The sequence below is a fragment of the Monomorium pharaonis genome, chromosome 5 (genome assembly GCF_013373865.1).
Source record: "Monomorium pharaonis isolate MP-MQ-018 chromosome 5, ASM1337386v2, whole genome shotgun sequence".
Lineage (NCBI taxonomy): Eukaryota > Metazoa > Arthropoda > Insecta > Hymenoptera > Formicidae > Monomorium > Monomorium pharaonis.
In genome coordinates this window covers 16404925-16430395 of record NC_050471.1, presented here as the reverse complement: position 1 = coordinate 16430395, position 25471 = coordinate 16404925, and the positions used below count along the sequence as shown (strand labels likewise).

The 25471-nt window shown below is 35.7% G+C and overlaps 3 protein-coding genes across 3 annotated transcripts; 1 reads left to right on the top strand and 2 right to left on the bottom strand.

Moving 5' to 3' along the window:
- Positions 1-14275: 14275 nt before the first annotated feature.
- On the top strand, positions 14276-18967 carry LOC105828543. Its single transcript, XM_012666912.3, has 3 exons — positions 14276-14443; positions 14514-14598; positions 18371-18967. Exons 1-3 carry the CDS (start codon positions 14355-14357, stop codon positions 18839-18841), a joined length of 645 nt encoding a protein of 214 aa, XP_012522366.1. The 5' UTR covers positions 14276-14354; the 3' UTR covers positions 18842-18967.
- Positions 18968-20121: 1154 nt separating this feature from the next.
- On the bottom strand, positions 20122-20727 carry LOC118645772. The gene has a single exon (XM_036287479.1). It carries the CDS (start codon positions 20725-20727, stop codon positions 20122-20124), a length of 606 nt encoding a protein of 201 aa, XP_036143372.1.
- Positions 20728-22409: 1682 nt separating this feature from the next.
- On the bottom strand, positions 22410-25220 carry LOC118645771. Its single transcript, XM_036287478.1, has 5 exons — positions 24234-25220; positions 24099-24186; positions 23561-24008; positions 22822-23473; positions 22410-22721 (listed from the first exon to the last, which is right to left on the bottom strand). Exons 1-5 carry the CDS (start codon positions 25218-25220, stop codon positions 22410-22412), a joined length of 2487 nt encoding a protein of 828 aa, XP_036143371.1.
- Positions 25221-25471: the final 251 nt, after the last annotated feature.

The window sequence follows — 25471 nt, the reverse complement described above, 5'->3', positions numbered from 1 at the left end:
GGTTCCATACGTTTCCATCGCTTTCTCTCTTTCGACTTTCTTATTTACAAAAGTTTATTACGATTTAAATTTGTCCTATTTTTATTAATAATTTATAATCTCGTCATGTAATCGCGAGTGTGCGTAGCAGCCATCGACGCGAGCTTAGGCGCGGTGCGACGAGACGTGAGAACGGCGACGACGCCACGCTTCTCCTTCTTTCCCCCGCCGCCGCCGGCAGCCAATGCTTGAAACAGTAGGCCGTGCTATGGCTCGAGCGGCTCGAGCCCTTCCTTCGGCGCGCAAGGCGCGCTCTCATTCGCATAATTTAAAAAATTTATATCTCGATTATTAGCAAACCAAACCCACAACAATATTGAACTTTTATGTTCATCTCGATCCCATCTATCTTTTTATGAACAGTGACCAGTATGCTCTCCCCTACAGCATGAAATATTGCTGCAACGTTGCAGAAATATTGCAATAGTGCATAATATAACCAATATTGCAGAAATATTGTAGCAATATTACAAATATAATATTCCCTAGCAAATGTTGCACAATATTGCAGCAATATTACAAATGTAATATTTCTTAGCAGATGTTGTGCAATATTGTAGCAATATTACAAATGTAATATTTCCTAACAGATATTGCACAATATTGTGGCAATATTATATTGCAACCGTGCAAAATTTATTTCCGTATAATCCGTATTTCTTAATCTAGAACTAACAATAAGTAATATTTTACATAGTTTTAAGGGACAAATAAAAAAATAGAGCAGGATATTTTTATTTTAAATTTTTATGTAAGATTAGAGCTTAAAGATACATAGATGTGCAACAAATTCTGTAATCACGACAGCGTTGCGTCCCATACTAGATTGAGTGAAGCAAGTCCAGAAGATGTTCACTCTGACTTATATATATAATACATTAATTAAACATGTGTGAACCATACATGCATGTGTAATTCTAGCATATAAATTGATCAGGATGGGCATTTTTTGGACTTGCTTCATTTTAATGCTTACTTAAATCTAGAATGGAACGATATTCGATATCCGTTGGTGTATGTTAATTTAATTAATTACTTTTTTAATTAATAATTTTTTTAATTATTGTGCCGTAACGGTATGACAATAAATTCATTTTCCGTTTTTCGTATAATACACATCTTACATATTATTTGATTAATTTAACCACCTGCAACATTTCCTTCATATTGCGCATTAACGTTTCAGAAATGTTACAGCAATCTTACAAGAAATATTGCAGCAATATTGCTGAAATCTTACGGGGAATATTGCAGAAATATTGCAGACATATTGCACAATATTGTTTTGGAGCGGACATAGGAATATTGCTGCAATATTGCAGCAATATTTTCTGCAATATTCCAATCTTGCAAAATAATATTTCTGCAACGTTGCAGCAATATTTCATGCTGTAGAGGTTATACAGTACAATTACCGAAAAATTAACAGAGAAGAGTATATAAAAAAAAAGTACAAGGCATAGTGTGAAGAAAGGGAGAAACACGAAAGACAAAAAGAAGAAATAAAATCGATAAGAATGCAAGAAGAGGTGTGGGAGTAGTTAGTTATAGAGCGGTTTGAACTATGGAGCTCCGAGGGGCATGACAATAGGAATTTAAGGGGGGGTTTTGACCGGGAGCTCCGAAGGGGTTACGGGGGTGCGGGGATTTCTTACTGGTAAAGGGGGGGGGGCGTCATTTCTCCCCACCATCAACGTGACACCTGCCCCTTTAGCAGTAAGGACCTCCGCACGCCCTTCGAAGCTCAGGAATCTTTTTAATCAATCCCTCCTCCCCGAGCTTAATGTGTGGCTTACCCTGCGACCCTTATGAAAAAAAAACTATTGAGATTCAATAGTAACTATTGGGCTTTCAATAGTAATTACAGTGGAACCCCGCGTTAGTGGACTGTTCGGGGCTCTGAGTCCGCTAACGCGGGGTTATCTTTTATTGCTTGATTTCACTCCCACTCCGTGAAATTCAGGGATGTAACGGTATTGTCATATAACCAGTTAATGTTTACGCTTAAGATTAAATGTATTCGATCATAAAATTGCAAGCAGAGCGTCTCAGATCAAGTCAATCGTATCTATAGCCGTCCGAAAAACTCACATCTCGTACCTCTGTAATAAATTATATTCCCGAATATTTTATATTTCCTACACTTCTAATTTATTATTATTTTCCAACATATAATTTATAAATAAAATATTATCAAATTAGAAATCCAGCTTTGATTGTAATCGGTGTTCCTTTTTTTATGTGATTACATTTAAACAATTTACTTTAAATTAGTGTTGGCTATTTTATTTACATGTGTGTGAATTTTCAAATAAAAATTTATATAAAAATATATTTTTATTTATATTACACAAATAATATTTTGAAACAATTTTTTGAGACAATTTTTAATGACCATGTGAACAAAATAATAAATTCTTAAATTTAAAAAAATATTAGCCATTTCTTAGTCTTAAATGAATTAATTACAGATTAAAATCTTGCACAAATCTTTAAGAATACGTCGTGTTAATAATCAAAAATCGAATATATTATATACCCACATAGAAATAAAACCTCCAGTAGATGTCTAATGGACGTCTGCCATGGAAGTTTAAACTTCCAGTGGATTCCAGTTTAAACGTCCATTAGATGTTCAATATAGAGCCATTAGAAATCCACAGTTCCGCATTGTGGATGTCCATTAGACCTCCATTAGAGGTCATCAAAGAGGTCTATTAGACGTTGTGTGGATCATTAATAGAGGCTTCACGGAGCCTCGATGGATGACTGACGGATGTTTCGTGGATCATTAATAGAGGCTTCATGGAGCCTCGATAGATGATTGACAAAATAAAAATTTAAAATAAAAATTTTATTTCTTTTAAATTATTTTTATCAACAGTACATACTAAATTTAGGACAAATTTTTATTAATTAATTAAATTTAAATTATATTATTTTATTTTATTCTTACTTGTCTCTAGGTTTTGAACCCTGGACCTTAGGATTACAAACCTTGTACTCTATCTGCTATGCCAATTTGACTCATCGATATGAGTACTTGTTATTGTCTACATATACCTATATGTTATAAACTGACGCCATTATATTATTTTTTATAAAAGCAATTAAATTTTGCAAAACATATTAAAAATAAATAGCATTAATTTATTTACTTATTAATTTCATTGTTAAATTTATCTTTTTCCATAACCTTAATAATTTGATGGAAATTACGATCTATTTAGCATTAATAATACTTTGAAACGTTCAAATGGTTAATTAGATGGTTTTAACTATATAGATCATATATTCTAAGAAAAATTGAATAATACATTTATTATTCTGTTTTTGTTTAGTACATGATAAATTTAGATTTTGCATTTTTTTGTGCGCAGTAATTGTAGACAAACCGTTATTTTTGGAAATATTATCTTTATGATCATTTTTTTAAATATCAAATGGATCTCTCATTCAGGATGTTATAGTGTTGTCTGATTTCTGAGTCAACTACAACGCGCATGGACGGCTCAAAAATCGGACAGCATTGTGATATCCTTTATGAGACATTAAGCTGATATCATTTAGCTGTGATATCATAAGGATAACATTTTCAAGAAACTTAAATGAAACTTTTCTATGAGATATCTCAAAGACCTCTCTTAATAGACGTCTCCGATAAATGTTACCATTTGGACATTATTTCCACGATATCTAAATGTTTTCTTAAAAAAGTTCTTTTAAAGTTTTCATTCTGACAAGCGTGTTGTCTGGGTAACTTCTATCATGAAAATAAATGTTCCATACAGCTATGGAAGTTTAATGGATACCTAATGGACGTCTATCTAACTTCCATCATGGAAATAATGTTCCATAGAGCTATGGAAGTTTAGTGGATCCCTAATAGACGTCCATCTAACTTCCACCATAGAAGAAAACATCCAATGGAGCTATGGATGTTTAATAGATCCCTAATGGATGTCTATCTAACTTCCACCATGGAGGTAAACCTCCAATGGAGCCATGGACGTTTACTGGATCTTTAATGGACGTCTATCCAACTTCCGCCATGGAGGTAAACCTTCAATGGAAGTTTACTGGATCCTTAATGGACGTCTATCTAACTTCCCCCATGGAGGTAAACCTCCAATGGGGCTAAGGAAGTTTACTAGACCTCTAATGGAAGTCCATCTACCTTCCACCATAGACATCCCAGATAGCACAAGGACATCCAGTGTATGTTCAGTGGATATCCGCTTCTGGACATTTGGACATCCATTAAGAGTCCAAATAAGGTCCGTCGGACATTCGATGGACGTCCATAGGATATACGTTTGGCACAACTTTGTACGTTCATAGAAAGTCCTTTAATGGACATCCATGGGATATAAGTTTGTCACAATTTCGGACATTCATAGAAAGTTCGAAATAAACCAAATTTTGGACCCTATTATGGTTTGATTATTTCTTTTGGGCTTTTTTCAATTAAAGAGCTTGCTGCAATAGTGGGTTAATCCAAATTTTGTAAAAATCATCGACATAAAGCATGGACTGCGCATTTCCTGCAAAAAGCTCTTGAAAAGTGTCTGGCAGAAAAACAAAGGAGACATGGTCCGGGTCAATTTCTTTCTCTGTCTAGCGCCTATTATGCTACTGGTTAGACAGAGCCCTAATTTACACCGAGCACTTGGTACGCGTATCAAATAATGAATTTAAGCTGATCAGCCAATGATTAAACACATTCACTAGTTATTTACTATTTGATACGCGTACCAAGTGCTCGGTGTAAAGATCAGAGACAACGCTTGACTCAGACCAATTGCTGTATCTCTCTTTTGGTCGGAAAAAGAAACAAAAAAGAAACCGAAAAAAAAGAAAAAAAAAGAAAAAGAAACGAAAATGAAAAAGAAACAATAATATATTATAACAAACATTTAAAAAAATACCAATAATTAATAATGTTAATAATAAATAAAAAAATAATACATATTATTTCATATTACATATTTCATGTTCTATCTAAAAGTAAAACAATTAAAATAAACCTTTTAAAAATTAAAAATAATATAATTTATTATTATTTATAAATTAATGTTAATTAGAAATATTGTAAATAATACATATATATATATAATTTACAATATTTCTTTTAGATTACATAATAAAAATAATAAAGATAAATTATATAAAAATAAGATCCAAGTGTGGACATAAATCAGATATTGAGCATAGGACGTTCTGAATAGAACATCCGTTTTAATTCCAATAATGGATATCCTATGAATGTCCATTTTATGTCCATTGACATGTGGACCTGAATTGGACTTAACATGGACGTCCTTGGAACATCCAGTGCTATTTGGGATAAACGTCCTATGGATCTATGGAGGTTTAATGGACGTCCATTAAACCTCCTTATAATGTCCATTGGACATCCACTGGATGCCAATCTTCTATCATTCTTTCTATGTGGGTATTATCTTACAAAGTGGACATTATAAGAAATGTAAGAAATAAAATAATTTATTATAGAATATTGTTTTTTATAATTTTGTAGAAAATTTTTCCGCCAGGAAACTGCTTACATACTACGTGACTACATTGCTATTCCCACACACGCTACTGTGGGCCGAGTGCATATGGAGGGGATAGTCTCCGCTAACGCGGAGTACGCTAACGCGGAGTACGCTAACGCGGGGTTCCACTGTATTAGAGTTGAATAGTACGTTAATAGTAACTTTTGACAGTTTACTACTGACGAAGAGTACATTTTTAGCGGTGCTGCTATACGACGAATAGTATACTATTAATCCAATAGTTTCATAAACTGTAACTATTGAGAGAATTACCATTGACAAATAATATACTATTAATCTATTAGTTTCATAAAATATGACTACTGATTGTGTTATTATTGACAAATAATATACTATTGGCCCAATAGTTTCATAAATTCTGACTACTGGTGAGTGTTATTACTGACGAATGGTACACTATTGGACCATCAGTTTCATACAACTGTGACTACTACTGGTGTTACTATTGAGGAATAGTATGCTGTACAAACTATACAGCATACTATTGGTGATGTTACTATTGATAATTAGAATACTAATGAAGCATTAATTTTAATAGAACTATTGAATAATGGAGATTCGATAATTATTAGAAAACGACAAGTTATATATTATATACATATATTATATAATATACGACGATAGTTATTATACTATTTTATTAATATTGGGTAATTAATCTATTCAGAAAAAGTACTAATACAGTATTAAACATGATATTATCAAAAAGAATTATTACACAGTTTCCTGGCGCAAAAATTTTCTACAAAATTATAAAAAACAGTATTCTATAATAAATTATTTTATTTCTTACATTTCTTATAATGTCCACTTTGTAAGATAATATATAATATATTCAATTTTTGATTATTTACACGATTGGTGATTAGCATTAATTAGAAAAGATGTATTAATATATTGATGAAATCTATTTGATAAAATAATTTTATTTGCCAGATTGTTGACAAATGGTTATTTAGTTTAAAATTATTCAGCAATTATTTATTTCTACAAATACGTACGTTTACTATACTTAAATTATTCATAATTATTCATTTGTAAAAAACATTGATGTAAAAATGTATAATTGCTAAATAATTAATTTTGAACTAAATGGCAAAACCATTCTTCGACATCTACAGTCTGGCAAAAGTTATGATTAGGGCTATTACTCTTCAAGTCAATAATCTTTTAATAGTAACTATTCACATCTGAATAGTAACTATGAGTGAGTCCCAGATGCGCACAGTAATAAACAGACACAGTAATAAACAGACACAGACCAAATGCGCACAGAGCGAAACGGACACAGACCAAATGCGCACACTGCACATGCGCACGGACCAAATGCATACACGGAAAGTCGCAAACCCATGTGATGCAGTGAATGCTTTGCACGCATGCACGCACGCACGCACGCACGCACGCACGCACGCACGCACGCACGCACGCACGCACGCACGCACGCACGCACGCACGCACGCACGCACGCACGCACGCACGCACGCACGCACGCACGCACGCACGCACGCACGCACGCACGCACGCACGCACGCACGCACGCACGCACGCACGCACGCACGCACGCACGCACGCACGCACGCACGCACGCACGGGGGGGGGGTGCAAGAGGGGCTTTCGGCTCCCCTCCCGCACCCACCCCGTCCAAGTCGCTAACCTATGTGGACTCTACTCTGCTTGCAATGTACATGGATTGCATTTGGTCCGTGCGCACGTGCAGTGTGCGCATGTGCAGTGTGCGCATTTGGTCCATGTGCATTTGGTCCGTGCGCATTTGGTCTGTGTCCGTTTTGCTCTGTGCGCGATTGGTCTGTGTCCGTTTGTTACTGTGTCCGTTTTGCACTGTGTCCGTTTCGCTCTGTGCGCATTTGGTCTGTGTCCGTTTGTTACTGTGTCCGTTGTTACTGTGTCCGTTTCTTACTGTGTCCGTTTGGTCTGTGTCCGTTTGTTACTGTGTCCGTTCCACTCAACCTGCTGTGTCCGTTTATTACTGTGCGCATCTGGGACGCTCCCGTAACTATTCGTCAATGGCCTTGCGAATAGTTATTATTGGAGGGTTCTATTTAAGCCACTAATTTTCTAGTAGTAACTATTTACATTGTAAATGTCAATAGTTTCATGAATAGTTACTATTGAATCTCAATAGTATTTTTTTTATAGGAAACTATTTGTTAATTGTTTTGTGAATAGTTACTATTGGAAAATACTATTTAGTCCCAAATAGTTTCCTCAGTAGTCTGCCAAAAAATTACTGGAAATTTGCCAATAGTTTTTCAGAACAGTTACTATTGGATCTCAATAGTTTTTTTTCATAAGGGTTATTTGCTTAAATTTTGCATTTTATTGTGTCGGAGCAAATCTTGTAATTTCTCTACGTAATATTTATGTACAAGTCTTTCTCTGTTATTTGCAGCATCGTGTGATGAAAACTTTTGCTGTAAATTTGCTCGAAACTTTTAGAAGACAAAGCAACAGACAGTTATTTATCATAAAATTGTTGTCAAAATTGAAACAATCCTTGCTGTAAAGTGTTCACAATATGTGATTTTAACAGGTCTGGCTAGCTGGGATGTTTATACTGATAAGCAAGCAAATTTGTTACTGTGCGCATCTGGGACTCACTCATAAGCAATACCCCCTGTGACGTCACCCCCACCCCCCGTGACATCATACTCCCCCTGCCCCTCGCCTCCCTCAGATTCCTTGAATTAGAATCACCCCTCTATTCCTATTCATAATCTATCGCTTAATTTCCGCGATTACTCAGCAAGCACGATCACTCAAACCATATAGTTTGTAACCTAACATTGTCTAACTTCTGCCATCAGATAAACGATCATCCATCCGATTGTCAGTTGCCGTCGACGTTGCTTAACTTCGAAGATCATACGGGACCTACCACTTTGTGATTATCTATAAACCCTTAATGTTTATGGATACATATGTGTAATAAATCAATAGATATTGTTCAAAGTATTGTTGTAAAAATATAAAACATATATCATTTAAAAAATAATATAAAAGAACTTTATGAAAAAATATCAAGATCTCAAATATCTCTCACATAGATTTATTTGAAAAGATTATAATTTGTGGTTACTTTGAAAATTTTTACAAAAAATTAATATTTATATAAAATAATAAAAATTCCTACAAATTTTTATTTTTAGTAAATATTTTTGGTAAAAATACCGAATAGAGAATTCAGTCCCAATGACCTTGACCTTGACCTTGACATATGTTGTTAAGGTCATCCTCCTGAGTGACCTTCAAAAGATTTTAGCCATCGCTTGTAATTCGTTAAAAAGTTATTAACAAAAAAATTTTATAAACATTTTTGTTTAAAACAGATAATATTTTGCATCGAACTATTTGTGCTTTTGATTGAAAGAGAATGAATATATTCTTAGAAAATGCGTGAGCGGAGGAAGAGCTCTGCTCCTCCCCTTGTACCTCCTCCCCGTAATTTTTTCTAACTCTAACCCACTGTTACGTCCAGCCTTAAGAAATTTAATCTGTTTCCGGTACGAAGGTAAGGCAAGGAAGAACGCAACAAACTTATAGAATTCCCGTAGGCACACAATAAGAGAGGGTAGGTGCCTTGGGTCGAACGCACTTTTTACAACGCATAATATGGGTCAGCGTGCTCTTTCAAGCCCGTTATAACCCTGTTTCTGTGTCATGCGCTCGTGGTCCAAGTTTTGAGTCAGTGAATTGAATCACTTTAACTCGGGATTGGACCTAGTGCAATCTTTGATTGGGGAATAGAGATCCGGGGGTGGTTTTTGAAATTAAATAGTTAACAAAAATTATTTAAAACTACATATAAAGAATTTATTTGACGTTTTAGTACATTAGAATTAGCGCTGAAGTCATGTTTTATAAAAATACTATTAATTCTGCCAATATAATATTGGGTAGATTTGTATGGATACAATAACAATTTTAATGCTGATTGACATAATTATAAATAAGAAATTTAATATTAAATAATGAAAAAGGTGACAGAATAATAATTTGAATGAATAGGGCAACATACATAATAATAATAGTTTATAAATCAGCTAAAATAACTCGAAAGATCGGCTAACATAATCACAGATAATCGAAGATTAAATATAATAATAATAATTCAAAAGGTCGGCTAACATAGTTAGAATAATAAAAAAATTTAGATATTATAATTACAAAATAATTATTAAGGTCGGCTAAAAAGCTAATACAATTATCTTTTTTTTCTAAATCGGGAGGAGATTTGTATGTCAATGTAACTCTTCTACTGTGGCGTATGAAGGGGGAAAGAAGTAATAAAAATGTCGGCGGGGATAGCAAAAGGATCGAAAAAGTAAGGTGTAAATACCAAAATAGGATCGTTAGGAGCGAGGGCGGGTAGTATGTCTAGAAGGACTTCCGGATCAATTGCTTCTGGATTGATTGTAAGGTCTCGGAAAAGGTGGAGGAAAGGATCTAATTTGAGAGGGAACTGCTCTAAAATTTCTAACAAGGAGGTTTGGGTGCCGTCGTAATAGTAATATCTTGAACGGGGAGGTAGGAGGGGGAATTCGGCCAAAAACTCAAGCGATGGTGTAGGTGAAGGTGGTGGAGGAATCTCTTCTGGTTCGGGAGAACTGATAGGGGAATAGTGAGGTGAGGGAGGAGGAGGTGAAGAAAATTGTTTATTGCTAGAATCCGAGACCGTGGCGAAATTACGAGTGTTGTGGGCGCTATCTTCGGATGTTTGGACGGTGATCGCCTCTGAATCCGCGCACCGGAATTGTCGGTCGGACTCTCGAGCGATGGCCTCTGAATCCGCGCACCAGAACGCCCGGCCGGACTCTCGAGCAACAGGCTCTGAATCCGCGCACCGGAACGCTCGGTCGGACTCTCGAATGACCATCTCTGAATCCGCGCACCGGGTCAGCCGGTCGGACTCTCGAAGGGCAGGGTCGAAGTCCCCGTTTCCCGTCGAAGATGAACAGCCCTCTGATCGCGAAGTGAGCGTGGTAGGGTCCGGATAAGCGCGAGCCCGCCTGATCACCCGTCTCCGTTTTCTTTTTAAGTTCAACCGATTACGATGGAAGAAACTATTGTCCACTACAATTTTAAGTTTGATTTTATATGACGAAAATCGGGATCCGGTAAAAATTTATGTCTAGAGACTTACTACTTGTCGAGATGTTTCCTCTGGGGGAGCGTAATCCGGGGTGCCGGTCTCTGGATACTCGGGCGGTTCTCGGCCGGAACAAGTCAGTCCGTCAGGACTCTAGGCTGGTGGAACTGGAGAGTAATAACCCACGGAAGTACACCAGTGCACTCACTTCACTTGCGGTTTGTTTTTTTGTGTTCGACACTTTAATGTTTGTCCCGACTCGCACTCGAGCAATCGTGAAAAATCGTGAACTCGCGGAATTTTTAGACTCGTACTCGGTCAAGAATAAAAAACGGAAAAAGCTGCTCGCGGTCTTTGGGATCGCGATTTTATACTCAATTTTCCGAAGGGAAGGGTTAAGGTGCGGGCGGTGTCATTCTTGGATTGGTGGGCCCTTTCAAAACCACCAAATTTGGAGCTTGTCTATTGGGAACTCGCGAAATTATTATTTCGTAAAGATGATCAGTTATTGGTCCATCTCTTCTCGTCTCCGCCCGATTTGGTTTTAGTTTTGAGTATAGGAGAGGGATGTTTATAATTTTTGCTCCTCTTATTTTTAGGTCACTCAAACAACAAGCAAGCAAAAAAAAGGGTCTTTATGTCTTCCTGTAGGATTTTAGTGAGAACATACTTTTATTGATTGAGCGCGGACAGCGTTTTTGCTGTGAATAATAAATTTTTATGGTTTCCGGAGGTTCCTTGTTTGAAAATTTTAATTTTTATTGAGTTTCAATATTTCCCTTTTCCTTTGCTTAGCGTCGGGTACCGATCCAGGGCATTATCAGAGTAACGTTCGGTAATAAAGTTATTATTTATTCTTTTTTTATTCTAGACTCGACATTGCCCCAGACTTCCCGAAAGAATTAAATTATATCTAACGGTCGCTCTCAAAATAGTTTACAGATGGGGAACTATGCATTTGTTTGATGACTATTTCCTTCAGTTTATGTATTTATTATTCCTCAAAAAATAAAATTTTAAATTGTCGCTATATCTCACGAACTTGTGCGTGACGATAGAGCGATCCTCTGCAAACATTTCTTGCTCTCGGCGACCTTTAGAATACAATTTCTCTCACTTAATTATTATCTTTACAAGGACAACGAGAAGGAAAATGTTAAGTCCACCGGACGTAACACCACCAATTTTATGTCGCTATTTGGTTAATGCGAAAACATTGGAAACGAACAATATGGAAAGTCGCAAACCTATGTGATACTGTACAAACGTGGACGTCATTTACGGTTTGTAAACACGATACATGATATTAGTGTTTTATGTAAAGTAAACGATGTCCACGCTTATACAGTCATGGGTTTGCGACTTTCCACGCTATTCACGTTTATAAATCTTTTCACATTAACCAAATAGCGACATAAAATTGGTGGGTTAGAGTTAAGGAAAATTACGGCGAGAAGGTGCAGGAGGAGGGGCTCCGTCCCTCCCTCGCCCACGTGTTTTTGAAAATATATTCATTCTCTTTTAATCAGAAGCACAAATAGTTCGATGCAAAATATCATCTGTTTTAAACAAAAGTATTTATAAAATTTTTTTGTTAACAACTTTTTAACGAATCACAAGCAACGGCTAAAATCTTTTAAAGGTCACTCAGGAGGATAATCTTGACAACGTGTGTCAAGGTCAAGGTCATTGGGACTGGGTCCTCTATTCGGCATTTTTACCATATTTTTATATATTTATAAAAAATTTCTCCGCCAGGATTTTTAAACAATGATAAACCTTAGAAAATTTTGTGCTTATCTGAAAGAATTTTTAATATTTTATGGAAAAGTACATACGTTCAAATATTTAACAGAAAACTACACTTTTTTATGAGTTACAATCAGAACAGTTGTTAGAATTTCAAAGAAACAGTCTTGTTTTATATACAATTTGTAGTATTTTATGGGTAACTAAAAATAAAAAAAGTTCTGTAATTTACGTGATACGTAAATTGCAGTACACTTCTACAATTATTTGTAAATAATTCTAGTAATATATGAGTAATTGAATATTTTAACTAATAAAATTTCAAATGTCTTAAAAATTTTTAACTTCTTAATTTTTTGTATTATTTTTTACAAAATTATATATTTTTATAAAATACTATTTGCAACTTTTTATTTGAAAGAATTGTAATTTGTTGTTATTTTGTTTAGAATTTCTACAAAAAATTGGATATTTTTCATAAAACTTTTACAAATTTTTACTTTTAGTATATATTTTTATACTTTTATAGAAACTTTTTCCGTCAGGGACATAATCAAATAATGAGTAAAAAAGGGCCTAAATATAAAAATATAATTTTACCTTTACTAACAGATACAAAAGTTAGACAGGATACGGAGCGCTATTATATTAAATTAGTTATTCTCTTACAAATATATTATTCTCTTATTATTCTTAAAGTTAGTTAGAAATTACAAATTTAAAAAATAAGAAAATAAAAGGAATTTTAAAAAGTTAATAATTAAAGAAGAAAAAAGTCACTCTGATTGAAATCTGACTACGGATTATTCATGAGTGACCAGGAAAGTTCCAAAATATTGAATTTCGTAGAATTTTGGACTGATCAATGAATCAAGTGCTTTCAATAAGTTTTTTTATCTACTCAAGCCGCCATATTTGAGCAGTCATTTTGAATTTTTCAAAAGTTTACATTTTTTCTTAAAATACAAATAAAAACGAAAATTTGAGCCCTCAAATGCCTCATTTCGACATAATAAATTTTGCATAGCTACTTGTTCCACTTAATGTGGAACGTTTCATATATGTTAAAACATTTTTAACAATATTTTATAATAACTTTCTGAAATATTTCCTGTAATATTTTTAAACAAATATTTCTTGAAAATATTTCCCAATATTTTGTGTTGTATGAGTAAAGAATATATATGCGATATATCCTTAAACTAGTTGCTAGCATGGTGGAAGGATATAAGGTGTGCTCACACGCATATGCTTTTTAACAGCCAATGAAAAGTTGCTTCCAGATACCGCCATCTTGCCGCGGTATTTTCAATTTGTTATATCATAATAGTACCTCAATATCATCCAGACCAGAGTATTCAGACTCCAATTCTCAATAATTCGGAAAAAGGCCTTATTCTAAATAATTACAAATTATTAGAGATGAAAATAATTGAAGGTGATAGTTGGGATAAAAATAAAGAGACTAACTTTTTCATAATAGGGCCTAAACACAATGCCAGACAACAGGCAATAGGAACAGAAATAATGAAAGAAAGAAAGGATCTCTTCTCTCTTTCTCTAAAATGGCCGCATCTGGAATCTGCGCAGAACCGTATCGAAATTCGTCTTGAGTATGAGCACACCTTATATCCTTCCACCATGGTTGCTAGGAAACTCGGTGTTTACAATAATTTAACAATTAAATTCAGTTATGTTAATCGAAAAAATTTTTAGCTGACATTGCTATATTTATGCATAATTTCTAAATTTGATGTATATTTTACGTATATCAATATTATGCAAAATGAAAATATAAATATAAAAAGACAAAAAAACGGAAAAATTAAACATAAGAAAATTTACCAATATTGAACGCTAAAATTGAGAAGAAAAAAATGCCTTGCGATGGTAAAAATCCAAATTGTGATAGAAGACGCAATTTACTAGCGCAATTAAAATGTTTAATTAGCTCAATGGATAGAAAGTAAGATTATATTTTATTTAATAGTAAGTAATAAGAAACGAAGATAATGTATCGGAATTGTATGTTGTAGGAAGCCATGTGAATGGGACGATCTATCTTGTCCACCTGTAATATGCTATCCCACAGAAATATCTTTCCATAATTTACCTTACTGCGTGAGTTTTTAATATTAATTCTCATTAAAGAAATTATTAATATTTTTCTTTGTTTTACTTTCTTCGAAACATTATACAACTCTTTTATTAATAGGTTTTTTTATCACACTAATTTTTTACAAATTTTTTAAGAATTATTTGGCAAAGGTAAATATCTTTCAAGGTTACTTTTTATCTTTTATTTATTATTGTTTGAAGATTGATTTCTACTTTTTCAAGTAAAAAGTATGAATAATAATAATTTATTAATAATAAATTCGTTTGATCTTTATGCGATTCATTGATGATTATTGATTGATTTACACGAATCTCCTGGATTAACATTTTAATTAAAACACTTTAATCAGGAATTATTGTAGAAATTATTGTGATAATTTAATTTTTAAAGATGCCTCATTTAATTATATATAATAAGTAATTTATTATATATTATATGCTGATATTTTTTGTATAATTTTATATATTTTTTTCAAATTTAGTTGTGGGCTGAATAAATTTTCCATCTTGAAACATTGCTCTAAGTTCAAGAAAAATACTTGAACAAGAATAGCAATATCACACACATAATTTTTTAAATTGTAATTAATTTAATACTAATGGTATTAACAAGAATCTATTATAATATCACATTTTAGTAATCAAATTTTTTACAGTTTTTAGTATTATTGTCCCTCTAAATATTGTGAAAAATTTTAGTATTATAATATATAGATTCTTGTTAACAAATATTATTAATATTAAGTCAATTTACAAAATTATGATATTACTATTCTTGTTTAATTATTTTTCTTTAACTTAGAGGTATTTTTAGGACCAAATATTTATTATCAAAAATAATATTTTAATACAGATTAAATCAAAATCTTTCGAGACTTTCTGAGACGGATATTTTAGTTAATTCGACAACTGAGATATGTAATAATATTTACAGTAACTAATGGTTGGAAAAATGCATGTTAAAAGCATGTAATGAACAATAATAAAGAAATATAGACTAATATATAAAAAAAATTCTTATGTAAATTTTCTCCATATTTAATTCCCCATTAATTCAACTTAAAAACATAAAAGAAGTAGAGTAAAAATTATACATTTTTTAAATAAAAAAATGTAATTTATTTATTTATTGAGCGAAATAAAAACTTTCAATTTTGACAATGGCTGCAAGTGCGCTAATTAAAATAATGTCCCATTTTTTAATTTCAGTTTACTGAAAGATTCAGAATAAATCGTACAGAGAAAATTGAATGGATCTATTGTAAATAAGTTATTATTTACATTTTTTATTTAAAAGAATACAAAGTTAACCTTTAAATAGTAATAAATAAAGAATCCATACAATATAAACCATACAAATATTAAAAAAACAATTCAGAAACATTGAATTATAACATTATAAATGTTAAATTAACCATACAATATTTGAAAAATTGTAAACACATTTAATATTCAATGAATAAAAGTCTGTTCAATCTTTTGCGGACATTGAAATTTAGTATATAGATGTTTTGCTCAGATCATGATATTGAATTTGCCAGTAAACTGAGATTAAATTCAACGTCGTTTTATTATATAAAGATATGTGTATGTATACATCCACATAAAGTACATTTTAGAAAGTTAGAAGAACCAATTTAAAATAATAATAATCAATATTATTTTACAAATTTATAAACTCTTTCCTGACAATTTAGAAACACATTGTATACATCCATTTTTAACAATCCATTTTAAACAAGAAATAATTATAGTTATAAATGTTAACAAAACTAATAATCTTCTACTTTTATGTAATTAAGATGTTATTATTGCCAAATTAAATTTGTAATATAACAAATTTTCATTAAATTATGTTTTTTAAAATTATTACATCTCTCTGAATGGAAATACGACGTAATCTAAAATGATTAATCATTAACCCTTAGCATACACACTTATTTTTTCAACGTTTGCATACACACTGATTGCCACTCAAGCAATTTTCAAATAGCTGTATCTTTTAAAATATTTATACTAAAATTCTAAAAAATTTATGGATTAACTTTAATGTTTATAGAAAGTATTTATATATTTTTGGTATTAAAATTAAAAAAATTATATTAAAAAATTATTATAATTTGCGATTAAAAAAAATTAGTTTTTGCAGTTTTTGAGTTTTTTTTCATTTTTTACGATACTTAAAAAGTATAGAGCGCTGAATTATTAGTTATAAGTGATAATCATACAATATGTATGCAAAGGGTTAATGTCAAAATAATAAAATAATAATAATAAACTTGGAAAACCGAATAAATTAATGTATTTTTTAATTTGCATATTAAAAAATGTATTTTTAATGAAATATAAAATTTTTTTTTAATTTAATGATGTAATAATGAGTTTGTTTGTAAAAGTAACTAACAATTACAGTTTCTCTCTCTCAAAGAACAAATAATTATTGTTACAAATTATTAACTCTGAAAAGTAACACGTTACGATTATAATTAATGAAAAAGTAACTAATCGTTGCTTTTAAGTTGTCTTTTTCTTAATTTTCTGTAATTTAATATCTTAATTGTTTATAATTTGCATTGCTATTTTAAGAATAAGAATTCTACATTTCTATATTACGTTATTATATTAATTATTTTGTTTATTATACTAAACATACGATTACATATTGTACTGTTTTATTTATAATAAATTATTATTATATTAAGAACTTAAAGCTGAGACATATTTAAAATATTAATTGAATTAATTATTTATAATAAATTAAAAACGATTTCTTATTTTATTCTGCTGAACATAAATCGTACATTGTATAACTATATTATAACCATAAAAGTAATTACTTAATTAGTTATTACAAAAAGAATGTAACTTATAGTTAAGTTATAATTATCTTATATCTTAGCAACGCTCTTTTAATGTTCTGTGCTTTACAGGAAAAGTAATTTTGAAAAATATTTACATACTTTCTATAAAACTTCTAAAAATTTTCTGAAAAATGAGTATAACAAAATAAAAAACTTTAATAATCTCACATAAATGTTTTACTCACTTTTAATTGTTCAGCCAGTAAAAAGGATGAGAGACTTTTTTTAAATAAAAATCCTTGAAATTTTAATTACAAATTATTTTGAAATGGCTGATTACAAATCTATTGACAGAATTCCAAAGTTTAAAATGGTGGATCCAATATATACAAAAAAGAAAAATTTTTATATATTTTAGTAGTTTCAAAATTTTATTCATAACTATTTTTTGATGTATGATACGAATTTGCAATTATTATTTTCAAATTTAAAATGAAAGACGAATTGAAAGATAAAGTCGGATATCCCCATCGTGACTTTGGTTTTAGTCGAAAGCAGTTTTTATTATAAAATAATTAAAAATCACATGAAAAAATGTACTTTTTCAATTTGCTATTTTAATTTGCATAGGACACATGTTAAATTTTAAAAATTTGATAATAAATTTATAATCAGCGACCCTAACAACCCTTATTAAAGAAATGGCTTTGAAGTAATTAATTAAAAAATAAAAATACATGACTTTTGTCGACTATGTTGAGTCTGCCATTTTGTATTTAAAAAATCTGATAGCAGATTTGTGATTAGTGACTGCAAAAATCCTTGGAAAATACTCGCTGTTAATTTTTAATGATTGTCTTCTCAAATAGTTTTAAATTAAATTGATAACACCATATGGTCCGTCCTTTATTGGTTAAAATTGTTTGTTGCTTCACTTATTTATGTATGTTATATTAAATGACAAAATATTGCAGAAATTTGTTAAACCATGTAAGTACTTTGATTTTCGGGCGAGTATAATGTACAAATGTGAATGCATCAAGAGGAATGGTTTACAAGATAGATGCTTGATGTGGGATTGTATGGGTAGACCCGAGTGTATGACAAAATTATATCCAATTTGCGAACCTGGTCACGCAGCATTATTGAGGTTAACCGATTTTGGCGACGTGGAGACAGCTCTCAGAAAGTTCTATTGTACGGACCAAGCAAGAGAAACAGCGCTGACTGCGTATTGTAGACTAGTTTGCGATAAAGCTCGTCAAAGACAAACTTTACCATGTAACAAAAATAATTTTGAGAATGTTGAAACTTTTTACACTGCAAAAAGCGACATGTCAAATGCCATAAATTATAATTTAGATGACAATGATAAACTAGGATATTTCAATAATTTCTCATCTTTATATCAATTTTGTGAACCGCCATTACCATATGGACTGTAATCTTGCAATGAATATTGTTTATCTTACAATTAGAAGAGTCACTTCTTTCGTGTAGTGCATATTGAATTACTGTGTCAATTTTGTTTTTCATGTACACACTTTTTATTGTAAAATAAAACAATAAAAACTATTTTACAAAATGTACGGTATTATTTAGCATCCAACAAAAAAAGTTAAATAAAAAGTCAATATTAATTTATTGGAAGAAATCATACCTTTTGTTTAAAAATTTTGAATGAAATTATAGATATATAATGTTCTCGTTCACGCGTTCGAATTTTGCACGCGTTTAGTTTGAACGCCGGAACACGGGCCGATTGGCTCGCTAGCACCGCACGGTGTAGATTCTCTCCTTTTTTTTTTGAGAGGTAAGGAGAGTCGCACACACAAATGATTTCGCTGATATCCTGGTTCTGGAATCGGCGGAGCGAGACTCGCGAACCGAATCCAGAGAACTGCGGAAACTCGGAGCACGGATATTCGGTGGCGCGATTGACCGAATACAAGAAAATCCGCAAGACACGGAGAGATGACTGCTTCGGTTTCCGTTTGAAAACGCTCTGCTCTTGAAAACGGGTGCGCGGCGGAGCTCGTGAGTGGGAAGGATTGTAAAATCCCTTCTATCCAATCAGGGCTGCGTACGTCAGGATAATTTTCGCCAAGTGAACAAGGGGAAGGACCCTTGGTTTGCTTTCCTGATTTCAAAAAGCGAGCGGTGGCACGCACACTACGCGTGGATCGAGTCCCGCGGATCGCGCTTGGGTAGAGTAATCGGTACGTGCCGCAGCCCCGCATGGTCGTGGTCGCGAGGCTCTCTCGCGCATCCCACAACATACCGCCCGCCTTGAAACGTTAGTTTCGAAATGAAGTATGGAAATTGAAGGCAATGTTGTGATCGCTACTCGAGATATTACAACGCTGGGCGAGCGCCCGCCGCGAAGGATCGTCGTGTTTTCATGGAGCGCTGGTAGCGAAGCTACATTCGAACGTTGAGCTTATTTTAAACTAGACTTAGAAGCTATGTTGTGACTTAAACTAAAGTTTGGGAATAACACTAAACTTATTTACATGACAAGCTAGAATTGAGAGATACATTTTGACTTAAACTAGATTTTGAGGTAACGTTAAACTTATTTACATGAAAGGTTCGATGATTCTTCGTCCGACGGAGGTTGTTCGTGGATCGGAAGTACGCACAATTTGTTAAGCGGTCGTTTGAATTCGGAATGTGCAGTTCGCACCGTGACGACGCGCACCAAGCCGTCAGGGCCGGCATGAGTTTAAATGACCCTGTCCAGTTCCCATTTGCAGGGAGGCAAGAAATCATTTTTAAGTAGAACCATCGCTCCTATGTCAATCGACGGTTGTTGTTTTCTCCATTTACCCTTTTGCTGCAAGGTATTGACGTAGTCCGTCTGCCAGATCCTCCAAAATCTTTCTGTTAGTTGACGAATTAATTGCCAACGAGACAGTCGACTTTCCGAGATTGACAGGACCGACGGCTCAGGAATCGCGTTGAGAGCGGAACCGATTAAGAAATGGCCCGGAATCAATGTTTCATAGTCGTCAACAGTGTCCCTAATAGGCCCCAGGTGCCGCGAATTAAGGCAGGCCTTCACCCGACACAGAAGGGTGGTAAACTCTTCAAACGTCAGAGTGTGAGCTCCGATTAAGCGGTGGAGATGGTACTTTACGCTTCGTACGCCGGCCTCCCATAATCCTCCGAAGTGAGGAGCATGTGGAAGAATATATTTCCATTCGACTTTGGTAATCGCAATTTTATTGAGAAGGTTAAGATCGGTAATGGCAGCGCGGTACGCCTGGTTTAGTTCTTTGTCGGCGCCGACGAATGTCGTGCCGTTATCGGAGTACATGACGGAGGACATGCCGCGGCGAGAGCAAAAGCGTGAAAAAGCGTCAAGAAAGGTCGATGATGTGTAATTACTCACTAACTCTAAATGAATTGCTCGGGAAGCGAGACAAATGAATAATGAGATGTAGCTTTTATGAGATTTAATTCCGCGTCCTGCGGATAATCGCGTTGAAATAGGGCCTGCGTAATCGACGCCGCAATGAAGAAATGCGCGCTGAGGAGCAGAGACACGAGCTGGTGGAAGCTGGCCCATCAGTTGTTTGGAAACAACAACCTTCTCTCGCGTGCAAACAACGCAATTGCGAATTAATTTTTTGAATATCTGTCGCGCTTTTAGGATCAAATGACGCTGATGTAACGTGGAAAGAGTGAGCTGCACACCAGAATGACACTCGGTAATATGAACGTATTGGACTATTAAATCCATGATTGGATGCGCTGCTAAAAGAATCGGATGGCGTTGCTCGAAAAAAAGCGGTGCTTGTGTCAGGCGTCTGTCTATCCGAATTACACCGTCTTCGTCGAGCACTGGAGTGAATGTGGAAAGCGCGCTTTTTTTTCGAGATTGAACAGCATTGTTGCAGCTCCTTCAGTTCCGCGGCAAAGACTTCCGATTGTACTGTCTTGATCCAAAATAATTGAACCCGCCGGCACTCTGTGCATGTTAAAGCGGAGGATTTTTTTGAGTCATCGTTCGACTTCCCCTTTCGCTGCCGACACCGATCACCGAAACGAATTAAGTACGCTGTGATTCTAATTAATTTAAGCCACGTAGAATAGCGAGACGCTAAGTCCCAGCGGTCGGGAGAGCACGTGATATGAGCGTTAACACTTTTAGATTCGTCACTCGTGGCCGGATCGACGGATGAAGGTTGTGCCGGCCATGAACTGTCAGAGCGATGTAGTCAGTTCGGGCCGTGCCACCATATTGACGATGGCGTCAACTCAGACGCTAGCAATCCGCGAGACGCACAGTCGGCGGGGTTGTCGCGAGTCGAGACGTACATCCACTTAGCGTCGGGAGCGCGGGTTTGTATATCCGCTACGCGATTTGACACGAACGTTTTCCATCGTGAGGGATGGGACCTAACCCATGCGAGCGCTACGGTAAAGTCCGCCCAACAATAAAACGCGTCTATTTTAAAATTGAGGGAATCGTGTATAAATTCTAGCAGCTTAGCCAGGAGTGTAGCGGCAGTGAGCTCAAGACGAGGGACGCTCATCGGTTTGAGGGGAGGGGGGCTACCTTTGATTTTCCGATCAGTAGCTTCATGGTGATGTCTCCCGATAGCGAGATAACGCGCATGTAAATGACTGCTGCGTATGCAGCCGTAGACGCGTCCGCGAATCCATGGACTTCGCAACGTGCTGTATCGGACCCGCAACCGGTCCATCGATCAATTTTTAATCCGTTGAGATGGGACAGATTTCGATAAATGGTTGCCCAGCGGGTGGAGGAAGGCGGGGGCAATGCATCATCCCAGTTGATTTGAAGGCGCTATAATTCTTGCATAAAAATTTTAGCGTTTACTGTAATTGGAGTGACCCAACCGAGCGGGTCAAATAATTTTGCTATCGCGGATAGCACCGAGCGTTTTGTGTGTGGACATGGTGTTGATAGCGAAACGCTAAATTGAAACGCGTCGACCACGGAGTTCCAGGAAAGTCCGAGAATGTTGATGTGATCGTCAAGCTTTAATGGGCGGTTACAAGCAGGCCGTAATTTTCTGACGAAATGTCATTTAGCAATTCTAATTTGTTATTGGCCCATTTGCGCAGTGTAAATCCGCCTTTCGCAAGGAGGTCACATACTTGCTCACGCGCACAACGCAGCAACGGTATATCCTCCGCGCCGAACAGCACATCGTCGACATAAATGTGATTTGTCAAAATCGAGGACGCAAGTGGAAACGCTCCGCCCTCGTCAATTATCAATTGCTTAAGTACGCGAAGGGCGAGGAAAGGAGCTGAAGCGGTGCCATATGTGACTGTGAGCAATTGATACTCCTGAACTCGATTCATTTATCCATAAAATCCGTTGGAAATCGCGGTCGCGAGGGTCGATCCAAATTTGGCGGTACATTTTTTCGATGTCCGCGGTGTACACATATCGATGTTGCCGCCATCTTAGTAGGACTGCTGTCAAATCCGTCTGCAGCTTCAGCCCGAGGAAAAGATTAGAATTCAAAGATGAGCCGTTCGTTGTCAAGCTTGACGCGTTAAAGGCGACGCGGACTCGAGTTGTTGAGCTTGAATCTCGCACTACTGGATGATGCGGAATATATATGACTCGTTTTAGTAATTCCGTCGGAGACGAAATTTTCTTCATATGACCGAGGGTCTCGTACTCACGAAGGAATGCCGAGTATTCCGTTTTGAGCTCGTTATTCGACTGGAGTCGACGATTGAGGGCTAAGAGTGATCTCATGGCAACAGTGCGCGATTCTCCGACATCCGGCGACTCTTCGGTTTTGAACGGGAGATGCATGATATATTTTCCGGTGACGTCACGCAAATGAGTGGTTACAAAGTGCTCCTCGCATCGTTGTTCGGCTGGGGATAAGAACTTACGCAGAGGAACATCCTCAATTTCCCAAAATCGTATCAATTCCCGCTCCAATGCGCAATGAAAAACATTAATAGATTGTGCATCAGATGTCGGAGAAAGTGTCGGATCGGAAATAAGTCTACCAAAGTGGGAGTTTTGAGCGACCGGAAGCCCGATGGGGCCCATACGAACACCGTCTAAAATAATTTGACTATATAAGTCAGCTCCAATTATAACGTCAATCGGAGCGGCCCCTGTGGGGTCATCATCCGCTAAGTTGAGACCGGATAAATATTACCAGTTGTCAACATCTTGCGAGCAACGAGGATGGTATTTAGTAAGAGATTTGAAAATAAATGCGATGGTAGTAAACGTTGTCTCCGCTGAATAGCGAGATACTATTTTGACGGAAGCAGCATGTCGGCAAAGACCCGCGTCTGAACAGCCGACCGCCGATATGGTTGTAAATGTTCGCATTCGATTAAGGCGCAAAGTTTGAGCTAGTTGTTCGGTAATGAACGTGACCTCTGAGCCCTGATCTATTAAGGCTCTGACGGTTAGTTGGCGTCGGTGCTCGGATTCCACAATTATTTTCGCCGTAGCGAGTAATACCGAAACCGGACTTCCGCGTAATGAAACGGAAGACATTGCTACGGCTTGCGAAGGTGTCGAAGAGACATCATCGCAGACGGGATGGTCTGACTGCGCAATTGCACTATTAGCGCTGGCGGAGGCAGGCACTGCCGCTGAATTATTAACGAGAGTACATGCAGAGGGCGATTCAAGATGCAATGACGAATGATGCCTTTGTTGGCAGAGACGACATGATTACTTACTATGGCAGTCATTCACTGAATGCTTTTGGCTTAGGCAATTAAAGCATCGTTTCAAACGTTCGACAATTTCGCGTCGTTGAATCGGACTCTTATTAAGAAATTGTATACATTTATTAACAAAATGCGATTTTTTACATAATGGGCATGTGAGCTCCAAAGTGCCAGAGTTGCGTTATTAGATTTGACATTCCTGTTTGGTTTTTCTGTCAATGGTGTTAATTCTTCAAGCGCTAGAGCGCGATACGAGATAAATTTAATTAAATCTTCAAAGCTGAGCGGAGCGGACTCCGTACTGCCTTTGATTTTCCATGCCCGACGGGTTGATGGATCTAATTTTTGAACGACAAAATACACTAATATATCGCTTAACATTTCCTCCGGCGAACGATTGAGGCACTTCAGAGCGGAAATCGCCTTTTCCGCTTTGTCGTGGAGGGTGTGTAATTCGACGGCTGATTCCCGCGTGATTGGAGTCAGATTATGTAATGTCGCGACGTGAATCTTGATAAGCCTGCGCTTATTTTCGAATCGAGTTAGGAGGGCTTTCCACGCTACCGAAAAGTTATTTGCTGTAATCGGAATCCCGGCTATCACATCACGCGCTGAGCCCGTGATACTTGACGCTAAGAAATGCATGTGTGAATAATCGGACAAATCTTTATTATCTATTATTAAAGCGTAAAAGCAATCGCGAAAGCTCTCCCACTCGGTAAAATTTTCGAAAAATGGAGGTAATTGAATCGGCGGGAGATGCTGCAGAGAAAAAGACGACGTCTCCGTCCGACTAAGAGAGAGATCCGCGGCTGATCGGTTAGGACTCACGCAGGGCTCCATCTCTTCCAGCCATTCCGTCATGAAGTCCAACGATGTTTGGTACACTTCCTGATGCGCTTCAATCTGATCCTCTTCGAAATAAGCGATGCCCTTCCGCTCCTGAACGGGGTAGAGGCGAAGTAGCACGGCGTGACCTCGAATGCATTGCGTCCACGCTTCCTTGAGGGACGCAATCCTGGCTCGGATTTTAGCCGGCGTATAATTTAAACGACCGGTTTTCTTAAAGTTCTCGAGTGAGCGCGTGACCACGTGGAGGTGAGTTAACTGATAATCCAATTCCTCACTCATTGCTCACGCGTGTAAATATCAGTCTAAGATTACTGGCGATAATGTTTCTGTCACCGCGAAGCACCGATCCGGCTCGAAGGACTAATAATGTTCTCGTTCACGCGTTCGAATTTTGCACGCGTTTAGTTTGAACGTCGGAACACGGGCCGATTGGATCGCCAGCACCGCACGGTGTAGATCCTCTCTTTTTTTTTTGAGAGGTAAAGGAGAGTCGCACACACAAATGATTTTGCTGATATCCTGGTTCTGGA

What these genes read in the sequence shown, in the direction of transcription:
- LOC105828543 (XM_012666912.3), top strand. Translation starts at nt 14,355, where the DNA reads ATGCCTTGCGATGGTAAAAATCCAAATTGTGATAGAAGACGCAATTTA. An exon ending in ATTAGCTCAATGGATAGAAA is followed by an intron (nt 14,444 to 14,513) that starts GTAAGATTATAT and finishes TGTATGTTGTAG; the next exon opens with GAAGCCATGTGAATGGGACG. An exon ending in TCCATAATTTACCTTACTGC is followed by an intron (nt 14,599 to 18,370) that starts GTGAGTTTTTAA and finishes AAAATATTGCAG; the next exon opens with AAATTTGTTAAACCATGTAA.
- LOC118645772 (XM_036287479.1), bottom strand. Translation starts at nt 20,727, where the DNA reads ATGTCCTCCGTCATGTACTCCGATAACGGCACGACATTCGTCGGCGCC.
- LOC118645771 (XM_036287478.1), bottom strand. Translation starts at nt 25,220, where the DNA reads ATGAGTGAGGAATTGGATTATCAGTTAACTCACCTCCACGTGGTCACG. An exon ending in TTCAGTGAATGACTGCCATA is followed by an intron (nt 24,009 to 24,098) that starts GTAAGTAATCAT and finishes TTAATAATTCAG; the next exon opens with CGGCAGTGCCTGCCTCCGCC. An exon ending in GATGGCGGCAACATCGATAT is followed by an intron (nt 22,722 to 22,821) that starts GTGTACACCGCG and finishes AATCGAGTTCAG; the next exon opens with GAGTATCAATTGCTCACAGT.